The 27,814-nt window shown below is 47.1% G+C and overlaps 1 protein-coding gene across 1 annotated transcript in view; it reads right to left on the bottom strand.

Moving 5' to 3' along the window:
• Positions 1-568: 568 nt before the first annotated feature.
• LOC103179743 (mucin-5AC) overlaps positions 569-27,814 on the bottom strand; it is an 84,057-nt gene continuing 56,811 nt past the window's right edge. Inside the window, 3 exon segments of the mRNA XM_042331695.1 lie at positions 569-1,241; positions 22,099-22,218; positions 24,738-24,794. Of these exon segments, the coding sequence (XP_042187629.1) occupies positions 1,071-1,241; positions 22,099-22,218; positions 24,738-24,794 (348 nt within the window). The 3' untranslated portion in view covers positions 569-1,070.

Here is a 27,814-nt window from a genome sequence, read left to right as displayed (position 1 = left end):
CAGATTTTTTTTCCACAATGCAAAGCTGTGACTGAGACTGAGGGAAGAGGCACCTCAAACAAGTGGCCAGAAGGATCTTACAAACAAAGGAATCCCTGGGCATTAACCTCATCCAAGCATTAAAGCAAAGAGCAGCTGGAGGCCTGAAAAGGTTGTTGCATAGACTTCCTGATGGAACAGAACATGCAGAAGTATGGACAGCGCTGCATCCGTCTCGCTGCATCCTTACACACAGCACAGAAAAGGTCGCTGCTTAAAGTGACAGCATTCCCTCTGGGCGTAACCTGTTGGATTTGGCAGCAATGTGTGGAAGAGGTTGCTGGCAGGCGACACAGCCCCGATGATACAGGGCAGGGTGGGTGGTCCAACCTTTTGGCTGCTGAGGGCCGGATGCCCTATTTGAGAAACCTTTGCGGGCCGCAGAAGCAATATTTTGGGGTTTTCCTTCCGGAAACACAATATAAACATAACATAACAATGGAGGGTTATGGAGAGAGCCTGATACATGGGGGGGAGGGGGGGGGGGGAATGGACATTGCTCAGGTGAACAGGAAAGGGGGAAGGTGGGAGTGGAATACAAAATCAAGGGGGAGAGGAAAAAAAGACCATCGCGATTCTTAACTTTTCGAAGTTAACTTTTCACAACCACAATCGCCTAAGATGTCCAACAAAACAACACCCGACCTTGAAATGTTTGTTAAAAAAAGAAATGCAACACAATCGAATGCTCCCCAAACCAGTCTAACTCCAGAGTATTGCCTGGGAAGGTCCCACTTATACCAGGCTTTGCCCTTTTCAAAGAATTTAGCCTCATACGTGGAACACGTCAAAATTGTTACCCGTCTAAGCCGTGATTTTTTTTTATATGTATAATATATAACACACAAAACGGACCGTATTGACGAGACTAAACATGTTCTGGACAACGGGAGAGGTGGTCAAAATCCACAGCTCCCTCTCCGTTATCCCGAGGAATTGTCTGTGCTGCGTGCTCCACATCACCGGGATCCCATCCATTTGGATTTTGGTCGTCGTCGTCCCCTTCCGGACTCGAAGCCGGCATTTTGTTTTTATTTGAGATAGGAGCGGTATAACAGCAGCGAGTGCTTCATTTCCCTCTCCTGGTCCAGGCAGAAGAGAAGATCCCTGAGATTGACCCGTGTTAACCTCGGACGGGCGTGAAGGCGGCCCATCACCGAGGATCCTAAGCCGCCAAGTGCAATCGCACCCCCGCTTGCTCCCTGTGCGGAGAAAATAGAAAGGATTTAGGATTGCTGGTGGCTCACTCAGTGATTTCATTAAGTGACCATTTTTTTTCTTAGAGGTTACTAACAATCGGGCTCCTACTCACTGCTAGGTAAACAGAGGCGTGTGGAGTAAAGACACTTGCCTAAGTTTTCGCCCCACCCCGGGAATCGAACTCAGGTCCTCTCGTTACAACTCCAGAAAGGCTAAATGGCTGACAGTGAGGCGGGGGACATGAAGAAGGCTGAGCGGCTGGCTCTGTGTGGTTGATGGCCGTTGCGGAGGTAGGGTGGAGCCAAGCCGTGGAGGGGATCACATGAGGACCGATGGCCCTATTGTTTCTGAGGTACAACCTGCCCAAGGTAACAGTCCTCATTCAAAACCCGAACGCAGAGCAGGAAAATCTTTATTTTAAAAAGGAAAAGCACATCCTTTAACGCTTTAAAGTGTTGAACCACTTTTAGTCATTCCAGTGAAAGTCACAAAATGGTTAAGTACCAGCGTGCAACACTAAAGAGTCCTGTGATGTATTGGCTAGAGCACTCGCCTCGCAAGCGAGAGGACCTGGGTTGGATTCCCGAGCAGAGCGAAACCTTAGGCAAGTTTCCTTACTCTGTATGCCTGTGCTTACCTAGCAGTAAGTAGGAACCCGGTTATTAGTCGATTGGCGGATTGGTTATCCGGGGGCAATAATCCCTTCAAACAAAAAATAATAATAATAATTTGGTCACTCAATCCACAACTGTTTGTGGGACACTGCTGTGTGCAATTAGCTGCCACTTTTCTCCCACAAAATATAGAGTCAATTCACTTTACGGTGTATTTTGTGAAGCCCTTTGAGATTTCTCGAAGATGTGATTAGGTGCTGGAATCAAAAAGCAAGGATTATTATTATTATTATTATTAAATAAGCAAAATAGTAGTTTGGTAACCAACACTGTAAAAACGTCTATTGTTTGCCACTTAGGTTAAAAAAAACTTCTCCTCCCACCTTTGTAAAGAGTTTTGCATCTCAACAGTTCTAGGTGCTCAGAGACCGGAGCAAAATAAATTGTAATCATTCCATACGCACCGTGACTGCCTTGAATTAAGGCTTATGCCACTGGCAAACTCCAGCCAGGCTGTGGGCGCATATAATGAGCTGCACAGAATATTTCTATACACACACACACACACACACACAGGCACAACACACACAACACATACACCCCACAGAGATGCGACACAGGACATACAGTACCACCACCACCAAATTTGGTTTCAGGTTGGGAGGACATCCCGATGCGCTGGACAATAAGAGGTTCGCACCTGAGCTGCGAGTTGGGATCAGCGAGGGGTGGAGGGCAAGGGGGGTGGGGTTGGGGGGTTTGGAGGAGGGAAGGTGACCAAAGGCGTGGTCGGAAAGGAAGGTCTTGAAGCAGGCTTTGAAGGAGGCAAGGAGGCAAGGCGGAGGGGCTCCGGGATGGTGTTCCAGAAAGTGGGGGCAGAAAGGCTAAAGGCTCAACCACCGATAGTTGAGTAGGGAGGGCAGGGGGACAGGCACGACATGCAAACCCACGCACCCCAGATACGCTGTGCACCCATATACACACACACCACACGCATGGAAATATCACACAAAAATTCTCAGCATTGATCCAGAAACATGTGAGACCCGCACATGTGGTATTGTGTTGAAATTAGGGAAATTGCAAACGGCAACAAGTCTCACAATCAGATAGAAGAACCATCCTTCATTGACCACTGTAAAAATTAACTGTCCCGAGTGTGTGTGTGTGCGTGTATCTGTGTGTGAGTGTGTGTGAATGAGTGTGTGTGTGTGAGCGAGTGTGTGTGTGTGAGTCTGTGTGTGAGCGTGTGTGTGAGTAAGTCTGTGTGTGAGACCGAGTGTGTGTGTGAGTCTGTGTATGAGTCAGTGTGAGTGTGTCTGCGTGTGAGTGAGTCTGTGTGTGAGTGAGTCTGTGTGTGAGTGAGTCTGTGTGTGAGTGCGTCTGTGTGTGAGTGAGTCTGTGTGCATGTTAGTCTGTGCGAGGGGGGGAGAGGTTATGACTGACGAACGGGACGAAACTCCTTTCTGTGGTGACCGTGGTGCTGGACAATGACTTCAGTTCTGTTGGTATAATTGAAAGGCAGAATACATTGACCATTTTCAGTCACAAGAATGTTTTTTTTAGGCTTTAGGTGTGTGTGGGGGTGGGGGGGGAATAAACAGTTTGGAAACTCATCACAAGAGAGTAGGAGCTTACTCAGTACAGACTGCTGTGTTGCTACCTTTCCTTCCGACAAAACACACAGTCATTACATCCTGTGAAGTGCTTTGTGCTGTCCTCCTGACGTGAAAGGCACTGCGACAAACGCAAGGAATAGTGGTAGTATTTACTACACAACATGCAGACACACAGCCCGCGCAATGCACAGTATTTACACGCAGTTTGCCTGCTTCCAAAGCCAGTGTGGGTTTTTCACACCCATCCACACGCACCCACAGACAAGTACGTCACGGATTTTTCACACACAAGCACTCGTGCACACAATGCAGATCATGGATTTTCCACACACACACACGCATACATACGGTCAGTCACTCTTGCACACACACACAGTCAGTCACTCTCTCACACACAAACGCATGCGTGTGTGCACACATGCGGTCAGTCACTCTCCCACACACACATACACACGTCAGTCACTCTTACACACACCCACACACAGTCAGTCTCTCTCGCACACAAACGCATGCGTGTGCACACGCACGTACACACACACACACACAAACAGGTCAGGAAGGAAGAGTGACAGGCAGCGGTGTCTCAGGTAAGCGCGCACACAAAAGGTTAAAGTTCGAGCCAAGCGAGTCACGTGTCCGAACTGGAACGCAGTCAAAAAAACTTGTGCTCCGCAGCGCATTCTGTCAGCTCAGGGTTGAAAAGAAGGTCAATCCAACAGGATGCAATGGAAAGCCTGAGGCAATGTTATAAATGAAACACAACCACTGGGGATTTTCAGTAACCCAACAGTGTTGTCCTTTAACAATTCACAGTCCCTCGCTCTAACTTCAGGGTAGTGGCTTTTTCATATACCTATACACAGGGTATATATATATATATCAGTCATAAGCTTTGCAAAACATTTCTCTCAAAGAATAGCTTTGGGGGGGGAAAAAAAATCCTTACTTTGCAAACCTTCACCTTTATAGTTAAAATGAGAACCTAAGAGCCCCCTCTTCTCTCATTTCATCTTTAACGAGCACGTTTGCCAGCTGTGACACAAACTAGCTCCGCCATTAACAGGTTCTTTCGCTCCATTTTATACCGGAGGGGTGGGAGGGGGAGAGAGAGAGAGAGAGAGAGATGGGTGGGATATCAAACGGCAACCAAGTCACACGTTCATTGAATGATTAAAGCTAGACTTGACTCTCTCGTGTGGCTTATAATGAAACGCAATTCAAGATGGGGGCGAGAATGGGGGAAAAAGGGGTGGTTTGATATGGAACGAGAGTGAAAGAGACAGAGAGAGAGACATAGAAAGGAGAGAGAGGCGCACACACACACACACACGCACCCAGTGAAAGAAAGACCAGAGACAGACAGACTAGAGAGAAACAGAGATGAGAGAGAAAGCGAGTGAACGAGCGAGAGACCTGAGATGCCATTAAGAAGGTCGTTCTCTCCCAACCAGCAACGGGGCTTCAATCTAATCAGCCACAAAGAATTTCGAATTAAGGATTCTCTTTGCCCGTTCAGGAACCAGATGCTTTAATGATTTAAGCCTTATTCCGACTGAAATCACCATCCCAATTCCTTTTCATTAACTTTCATTCGGGAAAGAGATGAAGGTTGAAGTTTTTTTTGAAAAAAAAAGTGAGACATTAACCCGTAAAACGCCAGAAACCAACAGAGATTCACGTTGATCTTTTCAACAGCGGATCAACCAGTGTCCGAAGGGATATTTTATATTTTTCTTTCAAAATAATTTGCTCCGACATCAACCGGCTTCAATCCAATCGGTTGTTCGTTCACTTCCCGGCTGTTGGCAGGGCATTGCCGTGTGCAAATTGGCTGCCGTGTTTGCCCACAAAAGACAGTGACTGCATGTTACAGAGTAAATCCCCGTGAAGTAACTTGGATTTTTATAGCTCCTTATCCCTTCAAGAAAGGCACTGTATAAATGTAAATTGGATTGAATCACACTAAAATGTGACAATCACAGGCAAAGGTAGTAGCCAGGTCCCACTTGTACACTGAAATGTAATCATAATAATCCTTGCATTTGATATAGCGCCTTATCACATCTTTGAAACGTCTCAAAGCGCTTCACGGAATACACTGTAAAGTGTAGTGACTGTGTATTTGGGGGGGTGATCAATTGGAATTCAGGCACTGACCGACGCACCTTCACATGACAGCAGAGTCTGTGTTTCCCATTCATTTCAGTCCTAAATCACGGTCCCCAACAGCAAACGGAAACCACCCCCATAGCCACAGCCCCCAACCCATCCACAACCCACCCCAACTATAGTCACACACGCCCCACCCCCCCCACCCCACCTAAAACCACACCATAACAAACACCATCAAGCAAAACAATCTCAACATCTACACCCACCTCCATCACCACAACAGCAGCAGCCACAACAATTTGCTGTGTGCAAGTTTGACTGCCGCGTTTCGCCCACAAAATATGTGAAGCGCTTTGAGACGTCTCGAAGACATGATAAGGCGCCGTATGAACTGCAAGGATTATTATTCTGAACATTATCTTACATCCCTTGTTTCAGCCTGTGCCTTTATAAAGAATAAAGAATTTATACACAAATAATAATTATTCCTTGTGCAGGATAGAGTCTCAGAGCAGTGCACAGCCCAGAACGTAAAATTCCATGTGAATGTACTTTTAAGATCAAACTATAAAACCTGGTTTTCCAGTGTTCATGACCTGGAAAGTTTTGGGAAGACTGGAAAAGAAGAACAGGAGACTTCAGACGACAAAACCATTTTTTTTTTAGATTTTGGCAAATCTTTTAATCCCACCATTCTGCCCTTTCACCACAATAAAAAAAAATATTCAAAAAGAAAGAAATAATAGTAATTTGGTCACTTAATCCACCACTGTTTGTGGGACACTGCTGTGCGCAATTGGCTGCCGTGTTTCACCCACAAAATACACACTTTACAATATATTCTGCGAAGAGCTTTGGGATGTCTCAACTACATATAAGACTATCAAATGCAAAAAAAAGCAAGTATTATTATATCCCGAGGACCCAAACCTCTGTTTATCTCTCTTTTATACATCCCTACTGATTCCACCTCTAAAGCTTTCTGAAACAGAGCATACAGTGCCTTCCTAACCCTTCCTAATTCTTCCTGAACATCTGAAATGCTTCCAGTTTCTCATAGTCTGAGTTCTGATTAAAAGATTCTGACTCTCCCCCTCCTCCCCCTGCCACCCGCCCCCCGCCCCCCAACCCACACACACACACATATAGAGTCACAACCCCCTCTGTTAGAGAACCATAGAATCTTACAGCATAGAAGGAGGCCATTCGGCCCATCGTGGCTGTGCTGGCTCTTTGAAAGACCTGCCAACTTGTCCCACTCCCCCACCCAACCCCTACCCGCTCTTATCCCATCGTAATTTAAATGGGTCAGAGGGAAGAGTTAAAACATAAAGGACAAGAGCTCTTCAGGACTCTCAATGGGCTCGGCAGCCTCTGGTGCATTACTTGAGTCTATAGAGTGAAAACGAACATGATAGCATCTTATGGCAACTGTGCAGCACTAGTTGATTTAGGAATTTGGAATTTGTTAAAGAATGAATACCAGATGCAAGCCTTTTTTTAATATAAAAAAAAAGCATCTCTTAGGCAACACTGCTCCCTGTGTTCACGGAAAAAGAGAATATAATACATTTCTGGAAGGACCGCTGATCATGTCAGCCTATACAAGTGTAGTTTGTTGTTGTTGTTGGTTCAGTCAGTAGAGCTCTTGTTTCAGAGTTAGAAGGTTGTGGCTTCAATAATAACAATAATAATAATCCTTGCATTTGATATAGCGCCTTATCACTTCTTTGGGACGTCTCAAAGCGCTTCACAGAATGTGTTGTCAAGTGAATTGACTGTGTATTTTGTGGGCGAAACGCGGCAGCCAATTGCGCACAGCAGTGTCCCACAAACAGTCGTGGATTGAGTGACCAAATGGTTCAAGACCCACTTTGGGACTTGGAACTCATATAGTCTCTGTTGACACTCCAATGCCATGCTGGGGGGGAGCACTGCATTGTCAGAGGTACCGTCCTTCAGACGGAGACATTAAACTGAGGTCCTGTCTGCCTGGATATTAAAGCACCCCATGGCAGTATTCAATAAGAAAAAAGGAGTTTCTCCTGGTGTCCTGGCCGACAATCCTCCCGAAACAAAATTGGTCATTTACTTTGTGGGTTTCTGTGGGACACTGCTGTGTGCAAAATTGGCTGCTGCTTTCACTCACAAAATATGCAGTCGCTATATTTTAAAATATATCCTGTGAAGTGCCTTGGGATGCGTCCCAGCGTGAATGAAGTTGTACCATATGTAAGGATTATAATAGAACAAAATCATCCAAATTCTTTTTAAAAAAATCCCACGACTGTTTGTGGGACACTGCTGTGCACAATTGGCTTTGAGTTTTGCCCACAAAATATGCAGTCAATTCACTGCACAGGATATTCTGTTAAGGGCTTTGAGGCGTCTCAATGACCCGATAAGGTGTTATATCAAATGCAAGTATTATTATTATTAAATTCACCAATACTCGCTTCAAAACACGAGCGGTGTGAAAGAATGAACTTGCATTTTTATAGCACCTTTTTGGAGTCAAGGGTCTTGCCTGTGAAAAGTCTCAAAGGGTTTCAGGGGGAATTACTGTCAAACCTGGCCACGGCTTTTTTTGTTGGCAAATGGGCAGCCGTTTGTACAGAGGGAGAAACGGTGTCTCCAGTCACCTGACACAAACTCACTCCAGCAGTCATTCCAGGTTTTGCTTTGTCTTAAAAGACTAAGTAAAGTGAACGTTAAAAGTGTGGAGTGACACAGCATAGGAAATGCCATTTGGACCAACTAGTCCGTGCCAGTGTTTATACCTCCCATAACTCCCTCCTATTCTTCTCCCCCACATCCGCGCCATGACCGGCACTGCCTACCACCACCTCCGCAATATTGCCAGACACCCCCACTGCCTCACCCCTCAGGCTGCCAAAACCCTCACCCACACATTCGTCACATCAAGGCTCGATTACGGGAGCTCCCTCCTCATCGGCCTTCCCAAATCTTCCCTTCACAAGCTGCAGATCATCCAAAACTCTGCAGCTCGTGTACTCTCGCGCACCAGGCTCCGTCACCCCATCACCCCACCCTCGCCCGACTCCACTGGCTCCCCATGCCCCAGAGGATCGAGTTCAAGATCCCTGTCTTCACTTTCAAGGCCATCCATGGCCTTGCCCCCTCCTACCTCTCTGACCTGCTGACTCCCTACCAACCTGCCCGCTCCCTCCGTTCAGCGGGCTCCAGCCAGCTCCATATCTCCCACCCGACCCGCCCTACCATCGGTGGCCGGGCTTTCAGCCTCTCTGCCCCACACTCTGGAACTCCATCCCACTGTCCCTTCGCCTCGCTTCCTCCCTTGCCTCCTTCAAGGCCGGTCTCAAGACCCTCCTCTTCGATCATGCCTTCGGACGCCCTCCCACCTTTCTGCCTTCCCTCACCCCTACACCACCCTTCCCCCATGCTCGGGCCCCGACCCCTGACTGTTCAGCGCTTTGGCACGTCCTCCTAACGTGAAAGGCGCTATATAAATGTAATTTTGTTGTTGTTGTTCTTTACCACTCCATCCCCTTTTCCCTCATGTTTGCATCACATTCTCTCTTCAATATATGATGTTACTTTCTTCCGACAGTGAGTTGCACATTCTCACCACCTTCTGCGTGAAGAAGTTCTTCCTAAACTCCCTGTTAGATCTACCATTGACCGTCTTATATTTATGCCCTCTAGTTATGGATTCACCAACAAGTGGAAACAGCCCATTAACATCCACTCTAACAAATCCTTTCATAATCTTAAACCTCTCAATCAGGTCCGTCTGAATCGTCTCATCTCCAGAGAGAAAAGTTATAACCTGTCCAATCCTTCTTGATAGGTGTCCACTCAACCCTGGTAACATCCCTGATAAAACTACACTGCGCACTCTCTCTGTTGCTATGATTTCTTCTATAATGTGGTGACCAGAACCGCCCACATATCCCAAATGTGGCTGAACCAAGGTTTTATATCAATTTAACGTTACGTCCCTACTTTTACACTCTGGACATAAAGCCAAGGACTCTCTTTGTATTCGTTATGGCTTCATCTACCCGGACTGCTGCTTATGAATCTGGATCCTTGCTCGTCTTTCTCTCAGATTACTATTATATGGGTTCTTGTAGTGTAGTGGTTGGAACACTCGCCTCGTAAGCAAGAGGACCCGGGTTTGATTCCTGGGTGGGGCGAAACCTTGGGCAAGTTTCTTTACTCCACACGCCTCTGTTTACCTAGCAGTAATAATAATAATAATCCTCGCATTTGATATAGCCACATGTCTTCTAAATGTCTCAAAATGCTTCACAGAATATACTGAAAAGTGAATTGCCAATTGTGCACAGCAGTGTCCCACAATCAGTCGTGAACCTGGATTGAGTGACCAAATAATTATTATATTATTAGCTTTTTTTTTAAAGAGATTATTACCCCCGGAAAAGTGATCCGCCAATCAACAAACAACCAGGTTCCTACAGAGCCGAGTGGAGTTAGAAAACTTGCCTAATGTTCCGCCCCACCCAGGAATCGAACCCGGGTCCTCTAGCTTACCAAGCAAGTGCTCTAACCAATATGCTACAGGACTTTATTCGTCCTACCAAAGTTCAAACAATTAGAACTAATGTCAGAGTGTGCAAGTACAAACACTAGACAAGTTATTACCCGTGCGATAAATGTAATTTAGTCGGGATTACCACAAATTGCTGTGTACAGCGTATGTCACTGTTTGTAATTCACATCCCTAACTTATAGCTCTAGGGCCCACAGGTAGAAGCGTGCTATTTAAGTAAAGCACATTAAAAACTGCGCTAAACTTCCAGAATACCTGCTCAATGAACCAAGAATTAGTGTGAAGAGTTTCTCCCGGTATCTAGGTCAATAATCCCTCAAAATAAAATTGCATTTGATATAGCTCGTGCCTGATCAAGTCATCAAAACGTCTCAGGGCACTTCAAAGGATCTCAAAGTGCTTCAAAGGATGTACTGTAAAGTGGGGTCACTGTATGTATTTTGTAGGCGAATGTGGCAGCTAATTTACATGGGTTCATGGATCTAATATGGACTACCAGGATGGTGGAAGGTGAACTGGATGGACCTTGGTCTTCTTTCGCCGAATAATAACAACCCTTGCATTTGATACAACGTCTTGTCACATCTACGAAACGTCTCAAAACGTTTCACAGAATGTATTGTAAAGTGAATTGACTGTATATTTTGTGGGTGCTCTCACGCACTCCACACCCAGCCGAGCAAATTCTTATGTTCTTATCTTAAAACTTCTAGGGGACAAAGTGCTGTCTTTTACCTTTGAATAAGTGACCGCCTCAGAGAGGCATCTCGGAAGGGATACGTTCTCTCCAAACCTCCTCACAGAAATGCTCAAGGGTTTGGAAAAGGAGCTTACTTTTGTTGGAGCCCTACTCGAGTTACATCCCCAAATACAACAACAACAACTTGCGTTAACACAGCACCCCTCAGGGTAGTGTCCCAGAACACGACACCGAATCGGGGGTNGGGAGCCAGGTGAGCGGAGACAGCGGGTTGTGGGTTGGTGGGTAAAACAGGTCAGAGATGTAGAGGAGGTGCCAGGGCATGAAGGGATTGGAAAGCGAGTTTGAGGATCTTGAAATCGATCCATTTGGCATTAGGGAGCCAGTGGAACTTGGCTAGAACTGGTGTGATGGGGTTACGGACTTTATCTCAGGTGCGGGCGGCGGAGTTTTGGATCAGCTGGATCTTGTGAAGGTGGAGCTGGGGAGACCGGCGAAGAGGCCGTTTGAAAATTCTAGTCGGGACGAGTGTTTCGGTTGGGCCTGGGGTAAGGTCCGGTCCGAGGCAGGAAATGTGGCGGAGATGGAGGAAGGCGGTCCTGGTCAGGGACCGGATGTGGGGAAGGAAGAACAGCTGTGGGTCAAACCCAATGCCTAGGTTGCGCACAGGTTCGGCGAGTCTGCGGGATAGGCCGGGGAGGTTGAGGAGGCCAGAGCCGCAGGAATAGAAGACGTTGACGGGAGCTAATGAGCGTGGCTTCCGTCTTGTCAACATTGAGTTGAGGGAAGTTTGCGCTCGTCCAAGCCCTGATGTCCGCCAGACAAGCCGAGAGAACTTCGACGGACCTGGAGTCGCAGCTGGAGGAGGCGAAGTAGATTTGTGCGTCATCTGCAATGAGAGCCGGCCAATTCCAGCCAAACAACGAACAGCAGCACCCTTTGATAGGCTCCTGCTACGTCATTCCAGGTGACAGCACCCACTCCACATTGCCCCACCCTCTCCCCACACACACTCACACACAGCTGACACACTATAGCTGCAAATTCTCCCACACATGTCAAGTGTGCTTCACGCTGCTCTCATAGCCCCTGTAACACGTAGCACAATCTAACAATTAGTTTCAAAAATAAACTGTGGGCAATTTAGCACTTAATGCACTGCAGGTTACCAACAAATTAATCCCCCCACCTCTTTCTCCTTCCCTCTCTCTCCCACACAAAATATAGTCGATTCACTTTACAGTATATCCCGTGAAGCGCTTTGAAACGTCTCAGCGATGCGATAAGGCGCCATATCAAATGCAAGGATTATTGTTATTTGGAGCAGTGTTATTAATTTTGTGTTGCAAAAATATACGTGGTTAAAAAGAACCTCGACTAGTTCTCGGCTCAAAAGCGGGGTAACGCATTCCGACAAACGGTCGGGAGGGCGAGTGGGGCGAAAAAAAGGGCGCGAGGGAATTCCTCCCTCCCCCCCGGTGCACTTTGTGTGAGGCTAAACTTGACAAAAATTCTACACCGGTGGGAATTCAAGCCTTATTCAATCACCTCCCTTGTTTTTTTCTTAAAAAAACACAACACGCAGGCTATCAGCTTCATTGCTCGAGGCAACTACTCTGTGCTGCAAAAAATACGCCCAACTCTACAGATTTGTGGAAGTCTGAACAAAGAGAATTCACAGACGCCTCCCTAAACACAGCCCTCTCTCTCTCTCTCTCTCTCTCTCGCCCCCTCTCACCCTCCCTTCCCACCCAGTATAGCAAAGTCCAGGTAAAACCCTTGAATTAGAGACAGGTCACAACTAGGGAAGGTTGCCATCAGCAGTGAGTTTAAGGCGTGAGAACAAACATAAACCCACACAAAATTAAGGAGCAGTTAGGCAAGGATTTGAGGAGACAAGAACCTCCGTCCCACCCACCTTCCTCGAAACTATTGCCACTCAGGGTGGGTTGGAGGCAAACCTCTTGTTCTCACTCTTAACCCGAAAGTGCAATGGAAATCTTTAAGTCACTTCCTCTCTCGGAAGCAATAAATTTTTTTTAATATATATTATATGTATATATATCGACTTGAAAAAGAGACAACGAAGAAACAGAGAGGAGAAGAGAGAGGCGGTGGGGGAGAGAGAGGAGGGGAGAGAGGCAGTGAGAGAGAGAGAGGAGGGGAGAGAGGCAAAGGGAGGGGAGAGAGGCATAGGGAGGGGAGAGAGGAGGGGAGAGAGGCAGAGGGAGGGGAGAGAGGAGGGAAGAGAAGCAGAGGGAGTGGAGAGAGGCAGAGGTGGGGATAAAGGAGGGGAGAGAGGGAGGAAAGAGGGAGGGAGGGGAGAGAGGGAGGAGAGAGGGAGGGCAGAGATGGAGGAGAGAGAGGAGGAGGAGGAGAGAGAAGAGGGAGGAGAGAGAGGAGCGGGAGGGGAGAGAGGGAGGAGAAAGGGAGGGCAGAGACGGAGGCGAGAGAGGAAGGGGAGGGGAGACAGGCAGAGGGAGGGGAGAGGAGGAAAGGAAGAGGAACTCGTTTCTGAATCACTGTGGTTACTTTAGGCACAGCATTGGAGATGTGCTCTGGGTGAGGTGTGTGTGTGTGTGTGTGTGGAGAGGGATAGGCTGACAGGTGAGGTCAGTCTATAGAGGATAGAGCAACGTGAATTTGAGAACCACACAAATCATGGGCCATTTGGACTCTATCACGTGTTTGAGTTGACCTCTGACTCCAGGTTGGCTGATCACCCCTTTGCTTTCAATAACTGCTATAAAACCAACATTTTATAATCGATCTAATCTCTCCAGAACACCCACCCTTCACAGAATATACTGTAAAGTGGATTGACTGTGTGCTTTGTGGGCAAAACGCAGCAGCCAATTTGCACACAGCAGTGTCCCACAAACAGTCTTGGATTGAGCGACCAAATTATTATTATTATTTTTTTGTGGAGGGATTACTACTCCCAGAAAAGCCACCCGCTAATCGGCTAACAACAGGGTTCCTACTTACTGCTAGGCAAACAGAGGCGTGTTGGGTAAAGAAGCTCTTAGGCAAGTCATAGTAATATACACTTAAGGGAAGGTGTGAGACTGTTTTAACTATTAAAAGCATTTTTGTTGTGTTGGTATGCTTGCCTTTTATAAACTGACCAGTGCACAGCAGCAGGAGATGACAAGATGGGCAGGCATTAATATGTGTGATAAACGCTAACATATTTTCACAGTGAAACACAAGACAGTATATCGATGGCCAAAAGGCAACGATTATTAAAGAATGCTAACGAGACAATTCTGTACCCTCAGTTCGGACAGAAACAAAAGAGAAGACAACTCCCTCTATAAAAACGTAACTACTGTTGCGCTGGCAAAGCAAAGCACAACCAGTCATGATCGCTTGTACAGGCTTGTGCTAAACCGGCAAATTTTATTGCCTCTGTTATGATCTCTGTAGAACTGGTTGCAGAAAACACACTCGCAAGACAGTTAGCATCATTAACAGGTCTGAATTCCTCAACCTGCCCGGGCTCTCCCTCAGTCTCACCAAATCCGAGTGCAACTTAAGCGTTAGGTTCGATCCCCAGCTTTCCTTTCTACCCGACATTCGTTCCCCGACCAGGAAAGCTTTTTTCCCACCTCCGTCACAATGCCCCGGGTCCATTTGTACATTACAACCAAGGCAGTCGGCATACCCTTGTCCACGCCTTCGTCACTTCCCGGCTGGACTATTCCAATGCCCTCCTCGCTGGTCTCCCCAGCTCCACCAGACACAAAATTCAATGAATTCAAAACTCCGCCGCCCAGATACTCACCCGCACAAAACTCCATACCCCCATCACACCAGTCCTCTCCAGGCTCCACTGGCTCCCAATCACCAAACAGATCAATTTCAAGATCTTCTCACTCTTTTCCAAATCCCTTCATGCCCTGGCACCTCCCTACCTGTCCAATCTGCTTACCCCCCCACTACCCCTCCCGCTACCTCCACTCAACTGGCTCCGGTCTCCTGTTTGTCCCTAGTCCGCTCCACCACGAGTGGCTGTGCCTCCCGCCATTATGCTCTGAAACTCTGGAACTCTCTCCCTCAATCCTTCTGCCTTGCCCCCTTCCCTCCCCTCTTTCAAATCCCGCCTAAAGACCCCTTCCTTTTTCTTACTGTTACCTCCCTCTACCCCTGGCTCGGTGTCAGACTTCACCATTGTCAAATGCTCTGGGACGCACCCCTGCTATATGAAAGGCCTGAATAATGCAAGTTGTTGTTGTTTCCAAGAGAAATAGAGTACTGGTTAGAGCCCTCGCCTGGCAAGCGAGAGGACACTGATTCGATTCCTGGCCTCTGTTTACCTAGCAGTAAATAGGAACCCAGTTGTTAGTTGAATTGCGGATCGCTTTTTCGGGGGTAATAATCCTTTCATTCCTTCAACAAAATATATATATAATATATATAATAATAAAAAACATAACAATTTGTTCACTTAATCCTGTTTGTCGCACACTGCTGTGCACAATTGGCTGGTATGTTTGCCCACAAAAATATACAGTCAAATCGCTTTACAGTACATTCCGTGAGGCGCTTTGGGAAGTTTCAAGGATGGGATAAGGTGCGATATCAAACGCAAGATTGTTAAATAGGGTTTTGCCCGAGTAAAGTTATCATTGGCTGAACCTTGGCTGCTCTCCTCTTTGCTGATGCTTGGCGTGGCTGGGCTAGGCTGGGCGTAATCAGATAGCCAGACACAATCGTGTTCAGACACAGCTTGGCAGATCAAAAGTCTATCCGTTCCTTGTCACTGCCCTATGCTCTCAATCCGGTTGGTATATTGCTTCATAATAAACAATAATAAGCAATTGGCCGCCGTGTTTCACCCACAAAATGGACAGTCAATTCACTTTACAGTATAATCTGTGAAGCCCTTTGAGATGCCTTGAAGACGTGATAAGGTGCTGTATCAATGCAAGGATTATTATTATTATTATCATTGAGACAAGGGCTTTCACGTTAAGAGGAAGTATAAAAGCGTTTCATATGATTTACTGTGAAGTGCATTGACTGCATTTTTGTAGATAAATGTGGCAGCCGATTTGCACACAGCAATGTGCCACAAACAGCCATGAAGTGAGTGACCAGTTTTACCTGGAGGATTGTTGGCCAGGAACTCCCTCGTCTTTACAAATAGGGTCGTGGCTTCCTTAACATCCACCTGACAGGGCCTCAGTTTAACATCTTATCCAAAGTACCCGCACCTCAGCCAGTGCAGCTACTCCAGTGAGCGTCAGCTTAAGACTGTATGACTGCCGAATCCTAATGTGGGGTCTTGCACCACAACCTGTTGAATCAGAGGCCAGAGTGCGACTGACTGAGCCTTAAGTCACAGGACTGAGTGACTGGCTGAGGATTTTGTCACAGAGCTGCATTAAAAGCTGGACTGGGCTGAGCTGGAAACACTGTCCCATTCACATACTGTGGAAGGACACAGAACAAGTGAGGGGTATGTGTGATTGTGGGGAGGCGGGTAAGGGGGCAATGGAGCTGGGTTGAGATGTAGCTGTAGATTTTTTTTAAATATATAAAAATTTGGATCCAATGTCAGCTATATGAAGGCCTGAACCCCAAAATCTTCTGACTCCGAAGCAACCTTGCTATCAACTGAACCCTACGATGTTGTTGTTCGATCCCAAACTAGTTTCAAATTTTCTCTCGACAGCAACAGCAACAACTTGCATTTATATAGCGCCCCACAAAAGTGCTGGCCAGGCGAGGTCAACTCCTCAACTTTCACTGGGGCTTTAGGGCTTTGAGGCTTTACCCTACATCAAGGACGTGATAGAAGGGCACACGGTTGTCATTAATAGTTTTCAAAGGGACACAAGGGAGAGGGGAGTTCATGCCAGATCTTTTAACCCTGTTTTCCTGCCTTTTCTCCACATCCCTAAATAACTTTTTCTTAATAACAACAACATTCTTTGCATTTGATATAACATCACATCACACAAGGTGCGCAATTGGCTGCCGAGTTTCGCCCACAAAATATACAGTCAATTAATTTTACGGTTTGTTCTGTGAAGCGCTTTGAGTTGTCTCAATGACGTGATAATGTGATATAATAATAATCCTTGCATTTGATATAGCGCCTTATCACATCATTGAGACATCTCAAAGCGCTTCACAGAACATACAGTAAAGTGAATTGACTGCATATTTTGTGGGTGAAACGCGGCAGCCAATTGCACACAATAGTGTCCCACAAACACTCGTGGATTGAGTGACCAAATTATTATTTATTTATCTTGGGGAGTGATTATTACCCCCAGAGAAGCGATCCGCGAATTGACTAACAACCGGGTTCCTACTTACTACTAAACAGAGGTGTGCGGAGTAAGTAAATTTGCCTAACATTTCTCCCTGCCCGGGAATTGAACTCAGGTCTTCTCGCTCGCAAGGCAAATGCTCCAACCAATATGCTACAGGACTCCACAGGACTCGAATAATAACAATTCCTGAATTTGATATAGACCCTCAACACACAAGATCTGAACCAGTTTTATGTTTCACTCACTTTAGACAGTGGCAAACAGGAGCCCAAGGTATTTACAGGGTGACCAAAAAGTTGTGATACCATTACGTCTAAAACGTCTTAAAGAAATATTTTTTTTAGATAACAGGGTATCTTCATGACTTTTTGGTCACCCTGCACAATACCCCATCGTCGAACCTGCTTCACAATCGCTGCTGCAGTAAAACTCGCATAAGTCTGATCTTTATAAATCGTGTAATCACTTAATCATACGTGCACAGGAGTCCCCATTCAGTTTCCGACCAAAACCCACTTAGATTTCTTTGCGCTAGTTGTATTTTATAAAGCAAATCATCTCATAGCACCGTAGCAGCATGCATTTGAAGCACGCATGCGCAGTGTAGTTTATTAATTAAACCGAATTTTATCCGACTTTGCCTGTAACTCATACTTTGGGTCAGTCATTTTAAATGTGATGCTCCCGACTGATACAGCTTATGTGAGGTTTCCAGTAGAAACATGACGATCGCCAGGACATTACTCCGTGGCTCACGGCCAGAGCGCTCATGGTGGGCAGGCAATGTGGCCCGTTCACATGACACAAACCAGGGAGCAGACAGACGACAGACAGTAACACAACCTCACGGGAAGTAACAGAAACAAGGCATCACGAGCAGAGGACTCTGTGGGTGGGCACATGTTGCTCGAGCACTAACAGCCTGCTTTTTAGTGTTGGGCTCTGTGTATTTGTCTGAATTAAAAAGTGACTCGATTTACATTGGTACAGATTAGTTCACGCCAGGGTTTGATACCGAAGCTGAGCACCCGAGCTGGGAGTGGGGGTGGGGGTGGGTCAGCGGGTGGGTTTGGGGGCTGGCGAAAGATGACCCAAAGCGCGGTCAAAGTGGTTCGTTTTGCGATGACCCTTGAACCTTGCGTTTTCAGCCATCAAAGCCCGCCCTGACACGGTGAGTCAAATTAGTGTTTAAAGGGCAAACGATCTGATCTTAAAACGACTATGAAAAACAGACAGCGGATGTTCTGGGGATTTGTTTTGACAGGAAGTGGTTGTACATCTGGACCCGAAACAAAATAATGATTTCAACTAAAATTTAAGACCCGGTTTTGGCTTTAGAGCCGTGTGGAATAATCCTCGCATTACGAGAAAGTGCCTCCCACAGTGGGAGAGTGGCTCAAAGCGTTGGATAAACGTCAATTGTATTGCAACCCGTCTCCTCTGTCGATTAGAATGGACTAGGTAAAAAGTCATTCAAAACGACGACAATAAATTTTGTCCCACGGAAGCCATCTCTACTCCAAGACACACGTATATATATATAGAAAGAGAGAGAGTGTCCATTGCCTGGTTAGCGACAACACACGGGGGCAGAAGGTGAATGGAAACCCCCCCACCACCCCATGTGGGCTGAAAATTTGCATCTTTATTTTGGGGGAAGGTGGGGGGCAGGGCATTGCTGTTTGTGGGATGTTATTGTTATTGTGCTCAAGTTGGCTGCCAGGTTGGCCTAAAATCACCACGGTTTTCAGTAAACTCTGTGAGGTGCTTTGAAACCCTCCCGAGCATTCGATAGATGGCACCTACCACTCGCCACTCGCACGTACTCCTCACAGATCAACAACAACATCATCAACACTTGTGGGTATCCAGCGCCTCCTCATGTCAGGAGGACGTCCCAAGGCCCTGGACAGTCGAAGCTTTGCCCCCGAGCTGGGGAATGTATTCGGGAGGGGTGGAGGCCAAGGGCAGGGTCGAACAGGAAGGCTGAAAGCCCGACCGCTGATGGTGGCGCGGGCAGGATGGGGCAGGCCAGTGCCCGTCGAGCGGAGGGAACAAGTGGGGTTTTAGCAGATGACAACGGTGGGACGGGGCAAGACCATGGAGGGCTTTAAAAGTGAGGACCAGGATCTTGAAATTGATTCTCTGGGGGATGGGCAGCTGGTGGAGTCGGGCAAGGGTGGGGGTGATGGGTCACGGAGCCTGGTGCGGTGGGGGGAAGAGAGAGAGAGAGAGAGAGAGAGGGTTTGAGACACGATCCAAGCGGTCTAAAACGTTGCCTTTGATTTAGCGGACTCCTTCAGACTTTTGTGCCATTTCCCACCTCCTTTCCCCTCTCCCCACCCACATTTACAAAACAACAACAACTTAACATTTACATAGCGGGGCAGTGTCTCGCAGCGCTTAACAGCTGTGGAGCCTGAAACCGAGCCGGGGGGCGTGAAGGGAGGAAGTGACCACAAGCCCGGTCAAAGAGAGTAAGGAGGGGCAAGGCGGAGGGATTGGGGGAAGAGCTTCCAAAAGCTTCACGGTGTAGTGGCTGAAAGTGAGGCCGCCGAAGGTTGAGGGAGATGCCAGAGCCAGCCGAGCGGAGGCAGCGGCAGTGGAATCAGGAGAAAGCGGGTCAGAGAAATAGAGAGATGCCAGCGCGTGAAGGAACAAGTTTGTAGACGAGGGAGAGGGCCATGAAATCGAGTGGCATGCCTTCACGCAGGCAGGAAAACAAAGTATGAAGAGCACGATAAGTATGTAAAAAGGATCGCTATTCAGCCGAAACGCGAGATCACAGACTTGCTGGCCTCCTCCCAGGTACAAACTGTTCCCTTTTTACCGCAGAACAAGTTATATCGAGACCAGGCGCAAGAAAAGGCCATTCTTCCCCTCCAGCTTGCTCTAATTAAGTCTGTTCTCCAGATACTTAAAACTCGCACGCTTGGACCACCATCGCACGGAATGCCGGCTGCACCACTGAGCTATCCTGTGTCCATCAATCCCACATCGACCCGTCCGCTCCCTCCACTCTCAGTGGGCTCCATCGGCAGTCATGCCTTCACCCTTTTTGTCTCCACCCTTTGGAACTCCATCCCACCAGTCACTTTCCCTCACTCCCTCCCTTACCTCCTTCAAGGCAAGTCTCAAGACCCTCCTCTTCGACCGTGCCTTCAGTCACCCTCCTGCCCCCTTACCCTGTCTGCCCTCCACCCCCTGGTCAATCCAACCCTCAGCTCGGGTTTGAATCCCTGACTGTCCAGCGCTTTGGGACGCCTTCCCGACACAAAAGGCAATATCAATATTAATATAATTTGTTGTTGTTAAGGCACGGCGAGGGATGATATCAGGTCCAGGCCTGGAATTCCTCCCTCCAAGTTATGGGAACAGAATTATAGAGCACTGCAAGCTTCCATTCCAGCAAAGATTGAAGGGGAGATGTGATCCAGATCTTTAAATGCTAGGAGCTACTCATAAAGATGCGAGCAGGCGATTTAATAGGGCTGTGAGCGCTGAACTAAAGGACGAGTACAAAATTAACAAGCCTCAGGCGAGACTAAAAAAAAAGAAGTATTTCTCCTACAGAGCAGTGGACATGTGGGGAACAGATTCCCAGCATTAGCAGGCAGAGCTGTGTCGATTAACTCCTTTTGAAGAAAAGCTGACGAGGTTTGAGTTAGGAATTGGAATGAAGGTCACAAAGATAAGTACAGAGAGAGAGCGAGAGAGAGAGAGGGGGAGAGAGGGCTCGGGGAAGGGGGCGAGAGAGTGGGAAATCAAATATAATGATCCTTGCATTTGATTTAGTGCCTTTCATGTCTTCGAGACGTCTCAAAGCGCTTCACAGAATATATTGTAAAGTGAATTGACTGTATTTTTGTGGGAAAAACAGGACAGCCAATTGCGCACATCGGCCTCCCACAGTCGTGGATTGAAGTGACCACTTTTTTTAATTTAAATGTCACACTGTGAGCTTGGATTGAGTGACCAAATTATTATTTTTTTCTTGAGAGATTATTATCAGGCGTGTGGAGTAAGGAAACTTGTCGAAGGTTTTGCCCTGCCAGGAATTGAACCCAGGTCTCGCGGTTGCAAAGCGAGCGCTCTAACCACTGAGCCACAGGACTCCATATAGCGCCTTATCACGTCAATGAGACGTCTCAAAGTGCTTCACAGAATATATTGTAAAGTGGGTTGACTGTGTGTTTTGTGGGCGAACACAACGGCTTCAAAACTCCTGGCCACCAAACAAACAGCAACAACTTGACTTTATACAGCCCTGTTCACGCAGTATAGTGTCTGAGTGAGCGCTGAAACCATAGACACTGCAGGGAGAGCAACTCGAATGACGAGTAACACACTTGACAAGTTACAATACAACATAAATTTACTTTTATGTACAGCGCCATTCACGTCAGGAGGCTATCCAAAGGCGCTTAGCTGGTTGCACCTTCGTGCGAATTGCACAAGGTGTGTGGAGAGAAGGGAGTAAATAAGCAGGTTAAAGAGGTAGGGAGGGATCTGTGGGTGAGGGTGAGGACCTTGAAATCAAGCTCTAATGATAAGTGTGTGGTGTGTGTGTGGTGGTGTGTGTATGGTGGTGTGTTGTGTGGTGGTGGTGTGTGTTTGTGTGTGTGGTGGTGTGTGTGTGGTGTGTGTGTGGTGGTGTGTGTGTGTGGTGGTGGTGTGTGTGGTGGTGTGCGTGTGTGTGGTGGTGTGCGTGTGTGTGGTGGTGTGTGTGTGTGGTGGTGGTGTGTGTGTGGTAGTGTGTGTGTGGTGGTGGTGTGTGTGTGGTGGTGTGTTGTGTGTGGTGGTGTGTTGTGTATGGTGGTGTGTTGTGTGTGGTGATGTGTGTGTGTGGTGGTGTGTGTGTGGTGGTGTGTGTGTGTGTGTGGTGGTGTGTGTGTGTGGTGGTGTGTGTGTGTGGTGGTGTGTGTGTGTGGTGGTGGTGTGTGTGGCACAAGAAAGGGTTCTATTGTACCTCATTGCCAGCTGCAAGTGCCGGGGAATTGGGTAACTTCCTTTTTCTGGGTCCGATGGCAGCCAGGGCTGTAAGGTTCGCCTCTCGTTGCTGCATCTGTGCAAGTTCCATTTGCTGCATCTGTTTAAAACAAAGAGTGCGGTCGCTTTATTAGTGATATATATCTTCCCCCTTACATTTGATACGCGGCCTTTCACGTCGGGAGGACTTCTCAAAGCGCCAAACCAGGATATGGCGTGAAGCGCGGTGGCTCTGTCTTTCGCGGGCGAACATGGCAGCCCAATTTGCGCACAGCAACATCCCACAGACAGCCAGGAAGTGAACCAGCAATTTGTTGGCCAGACCACCAGGAGAAAATCACCTTCTCTTCTCAAACAGTGCCACGGGATCTTTAACATCCATCTGAACAGGCAGATGGGGCCTCGGGTTAACATCTGACCTGATGTGTCCCAAGCCCCACATCTGGACACTTAACTCCCACTCTAGGCTGCGTTGCACTGTCCGAAAGTGCCAAGGAGATGTTAAACTCGGGTCCCTTCTGCCCGTTCAGGTGAACGTGAAAGATCCCCCGTGGCGCGATGCCAAAGGAGAAAGGAGTTTCTCCCCGTCTCCTGGCAGACGGTCCCCCCAGATAAAATCACATCGTGGCTGTTTGTAGATTGTTGCTACCCACAATTGAGCTGCTGCATTTGCCTACAAACACGCTCTCAGTAACTGCTTTGAGACGGCCTCCCGATTTGAAAGGTTCTGTACCAAATGCGCGGATTATTGTTATAAATCTGGAATAAGTACGCGATTCGTTCCGTACACTGTTGGGCATAGCCAGGTGTCTTTCGGAGGTCTGAGCATCTCTAATAATAACAATCCTAGCATTTGATATAGTGCCTTAAAAAGAGACGTGTGGATTAAAGAAATTTGCCTAAGGTTTCATTCATTTGCCGTTTATCGGGTTTGCAAATTTAACCCGCTCTGTCACCACCAGGGCTTTAACGCTGTTTGAGTCACCTTGGCGGAGCGAGCCTTGTAAGTGTTGAGGCTGAAAATCAACAAGCTTTTCTGCGGGAAATAAACATCGAAGCCTTATTGGCTGGCTGTGTAGTGGCCAGTGGTTGTGTGAGAGAGAGAAAAGAGGGAGAGAGACCCACTCACAGAGGCAGGTGTTCAGGGCAGGGGCCGGGTGTTGTCCACTGATTAAAGACGCTTGATTAAAGACACCAGCCTTAAGGTGCCTTAAAGAGTCAAAGTCTGCGGAAACAGGCCGGTTGCTTCATAAACCATTTTCCCCAACACTCCCTGCCCTCCACCCCTCCCAATCCCAACCCCCGGCTCGGGTCCAAATCCTCGACTGTCCAGCGCCTTGGGACGTCCTCCCGATGTGAAAGGCAATTTGGTGTTGTTTAATATAAAAGCTTTTGTCTCAACACACACTCAAGCCTTTGCAATGAGTACTGAACACAAAAGATTGCTCGTGAGGGGATGGGCAGGGGAGGAGGGGAGAGAGGAGAGAGAGAGAGAACCGCCTAACTCTCCCCACACAGACACAAGGGTGGGGGAGAAGAGAGGTGAAACTTAATTTCTCCAGCTCCGCAGCTTTCATCTGAGAAAACTTGCAGTGTCTTTATTAGCATCTGTCGTCAAATCTTTAATCACGAAATGTGAGCGAGTGCAGGGCTTGATGATTTATTCAGCAGGGAAAAGAATCTGTAGGTCAAGTGAAAAATTTCACACACAGCGCGAATGTTGGGCACTTTTCATTTGCTTCCATTCCCCATAGCCGTGGGGGCTGAGCACTAGTGAGCTCTAATATCAAGGCTCAATTAAAATAAGGTCCAATTAGTGGAGCTTTTTTTTTCTTCTCTCAGGCAGCAAAAGTCAGGAAATGGATATTGGGAAATGTAAAAGTCAGCTACTGTGAGAAGACAGCAGACATAAATGAACTTATTTGTTGGTTTCGTCAGTTGCTATACCTAACCCTTTGGGAGCAAAAGCTTAAACTATTCTAAGCTATAAAATAAAAAACCCTGCGGCTAAACATGAACTGTGTGAAACAAGGGCTCGATCACATAACAGGAAAAAAAACTGCTGGGCTTAGAAAATTAAAAGCCGGGGGCATTTTCCATTTACAACTAAATCCCAGTTCCGCCTCTGAGCCAAAGAATTAAGCAGTAACAGATTTACAAAATGAACATTTATCCTAAAATATGTAACCCATTGTGATATTCCCAAATAACAAATCCGCGACTTTAATAGGAGAATTCCATTCAGCCAGCAGTTTGCAATCGTGCAGTTGGAAGATATGTTTTTCCAGATTAGTTTTTACTCGTTAAAAGAAAAAGGCTTTTTTTTGTTAAAATAAATTTTATCGATGCAAAGGAACCACCAACCACTAACCCCACTCCCTCCACCCCCGCCCCACCAGCCATTTTTCCTTGCGTTGACCTTGTTTGATGTGTCGAACTTGCCTTTAGCAGTTCCTGTCCTTGCCTGAGGACACAACACACACAAAAAAAATGCAGCATGCAGTGACTATACAAATCCTGACCTAAATACCGAGAGATCTGCTGCCAAAACCTCCGTTTCCCCAAACAACCAACAGTAAAGACACCACATGCCCAGTGCTCTAGCTCGACTAGACTCACCTCTTTGGCTTTTTGTTTCAACCTCATCTGTTCCGGGTCCTCTTGCCTGACACGGCTCTGGTGACGTGTGGGGAAAGACAAAAAAAAAATAATTAAAAATCACGAAAATTTACGACTCAAATACCTGCGAAATACTCGCGTACTCTTAAAACCCCACGTTCGCTTCGCGGCTGTTTGTGGGATGTTACCGTGCGCAAAATTGACATCATGTGGCCACATCGCTTTGTCGTAGGTCCTTTTGAGGCGCTTTGAGATGTCTTCCCGACGTGAAAGGCGCAGGTTTCGAATCTAAGGATTCTTATTATTAATGCCATGAGTTGCTAAACCGAGGATCCAGTCTCAGACTGTTCCGGTGGACGTTAAAGATCCCGCGGCACTATTCGAAGAGAGAAGGAAATTTCTCACTATGTCATGGCCGACAATTCCCCCCCACCCACCTACCCACCCTCCCCAAATAAAATGAGTCACTCATTTCACGGTTGGTTGAGGGACATCGCTGTGCGCGGGTTCAAGCCCCACATCAGGACTTGAACTCAGCCCAAGTTAACATTCCAATGCAGTGCTGGTGGGGGAAGGGGGTGGGGGAAGGGGTTGGGGGGGGGCACGAGGGGTTGCATCATTGGAGGTGCCGTCCTTCTGATGCCATGTCGCTATCTGAAAACAAAGAGAGTTTCTCCCAGTGTCCGGAACTATGGGTTGGGTTGACCTGCAAAAACACAGTCATTTGACTTTGCAGTAAATCCTGTGAATCACTTTGGGACGTCCTCCTGTTGTGAAAGCCGCTATATCAAATGTAAAGATTATTATCCTTTAAACCTTCCTGGCTGGCCATTACATTTTTATACCTATTATTACCTTATACCTTCATATCTATTTTCTATTGATTTTTTTTGTGTCGCTTTGTAACACAGAACTGCAATAAGGGAAGGAGAGAGAGAGAGAGAAAGAGAGCGAAGGGGGTTGGGGGGGGAGTGGGGGATGGGTGAAGGTGAGAGCATTTTGGTTAAACTCTAGCAATCACATTTGATACAGCACCTTATCACATCGCCGAGGTCTCAAAGCGCTTCACAGAGATTTTACGGTGAAGTGTAGTGACTGTGTGTTATGTAGGCGAATAAGGCAGCCAATTTGCGCACAGCAATGTCCTACTGACGGCAACAAAGTGAATGACCGATTATTATCTACGGGGATTGTTGGCCCAGACAATGATTGTCCACATCCTTCAAGAGGATAATGCAGTTATCAGGTAAACAGGTTCACACAATCCAATTGAGCAACGAGATTTTCAGGATGAAGTTGTCAAGGCTGAATCACGTTTATTTGACAATATACCTAGAATGGGTTTCCCGTGGTGAACGAGAAGCATCAGACAAAGCGGCGACAAAAGAACAACCAACCCCGATACCTGATGTGTGAAAATTGTATCCTTGTACCCAGATTGTGGTGGATTCACAATGAGGTTAAAGCTACAGAAATTGCTGCGCAACAATACAACGATGACAAATTACATTTAAACAGGGACTTCCATACGGGAGGATGTCCCAAGGCGCTGGACAGTCAACGATTTGCACCCGAACTGGGGGCTGGGATAGGAGGGGTTGAAGGCAGGGAGAGGAAGAGGTAGATGTGTGTCCGAAGACACGGTTGAAGAGAAAGGTCTCGAGATGGGTCTTGAAGGAGGCAAGAGACGGAGCGAGGGGAAGGGACTGTGGGCTGGTGTTCCAAAGGGTGGGGACAGGAGACCCGACTGCCAATGGTGGGGCAAGCAGATCGGGTGACCTCGGAGCCTTCTGAGCGGAGGGAGTGGGCGGACAGGTTGGTATGGAGTTAGCAGGTCACAGAGGTGGGGAGGAGCAAGGCCGTGGAAGGCTTTGAAAGCGAGGATGATGATTTTGAACTCTATCCTCTGCTCTAGTGAATACAATTTACAAACATAACCTGTGTGTTTGTTGGTCCAGTGTTTAGTTTACCAAATGCAAGGATTATTATTTACATCGTGTGTCAGCCTGGCTCAGTTGGCAGCATTCTCTGACCTCTGAGTCAGGAAGCTGTGGGTGCAAGTCCCCAACACGCTGCATTGTCAGAGGCTCTGGCCATTCGGAGAAGAACGTTATACCGAGATCCTGCCTGTTCAGATGGACGCTAAATGGCTCTATCCAAAAAGAGAAGAGAGTTTCTCCCAGTGTCCTGGCCAACAATCCCCGAAAATAAAATAGGTCACTCATCCCAGGGTTGTTTGTGGGACGTTGCTGTGCAAAAAAGTGTTCACTTACAAGTCACGGTCACTACTTTTTACAGTATATTCTGTGAAGGGCTTTGAGACACCTCAAGAACATGATCAGGCCCTTGTATCAAATTCACAGATGATTTATTATGGCATAGAGCTGTTCACACAAGGAGAACATCTTGAAATGCTTTACACTGTTTTACAACTGAACTGGAGATGGGGTGAGGGGGAGGGTTGGAGGGAAAAGATGGCTGAAAGCATTGTCAGAGGCAAGTCTTCAGGCCCGTTTATTAAGCAAAACTAAACGAGGACAAATGGCAGGATTTTTTTTTACTGTCCAATTTTCTGCTCCTGTGATTACGCACACTAGAGAACGAAGAGAGCATTATCTTAGCAGTCAACGGAAATCAAGAGCATGAGTTGAACGACTGTAGTTAATGAGTTAATAATAGTTGGCGACAGAGCGACCCAGAATTAATCACTGTACATCATCTGGTAAGTGACATATCCCCAGCAGATTACAACACTGTTATGGCACTATCATTGCAATGTGCTTCAGTCACTTAACTTGCACAAAGGAGGCAACTGGCACAGGAAAGAGTTCATTCAAAAAAAATCCACAATCTATTTATTTCAGCGTGTTTCGACTCTTATAGCGAATGGTTCGTCACAGAGTCAGTCAGTCTGTCTGTCTCGAGAGAAACACTAGTGAAAACCTCACCATCCAAGAGATGAGAGTAAAGGGAAAGGGCGAGGACAACTTGTTTATATAGGGCAGTATCTCAGAGCACTCAAGAATGGCATTGTTTGATGCCGAGGGAAAAGGTGGTGGGGGGTGGGTGGGGGGTGG

Source organism: Callorhinchus milii, unplaced genomic scaffold, assembly GCF_018977255.1.
Source record: "Callorhinchus milii isolate IMCB2004 unplaced genomic scaffold, IMCB_Cmil_1.0 Scaffold2, whole genome shotgun sequence".
NCBI classification, from domain to species: domain Eukaryota; kingdom Metazoa; phylum Chordata; class Chondrichthyes; order Chimaeriformes; family Callorhinchidae; genus Callorhinchus; species Callorhinchus milii.
Note: the sequence above shows the minus strand (reverse complement) of the source record. Positions and strands in the feature narration are given on the sequence as shown.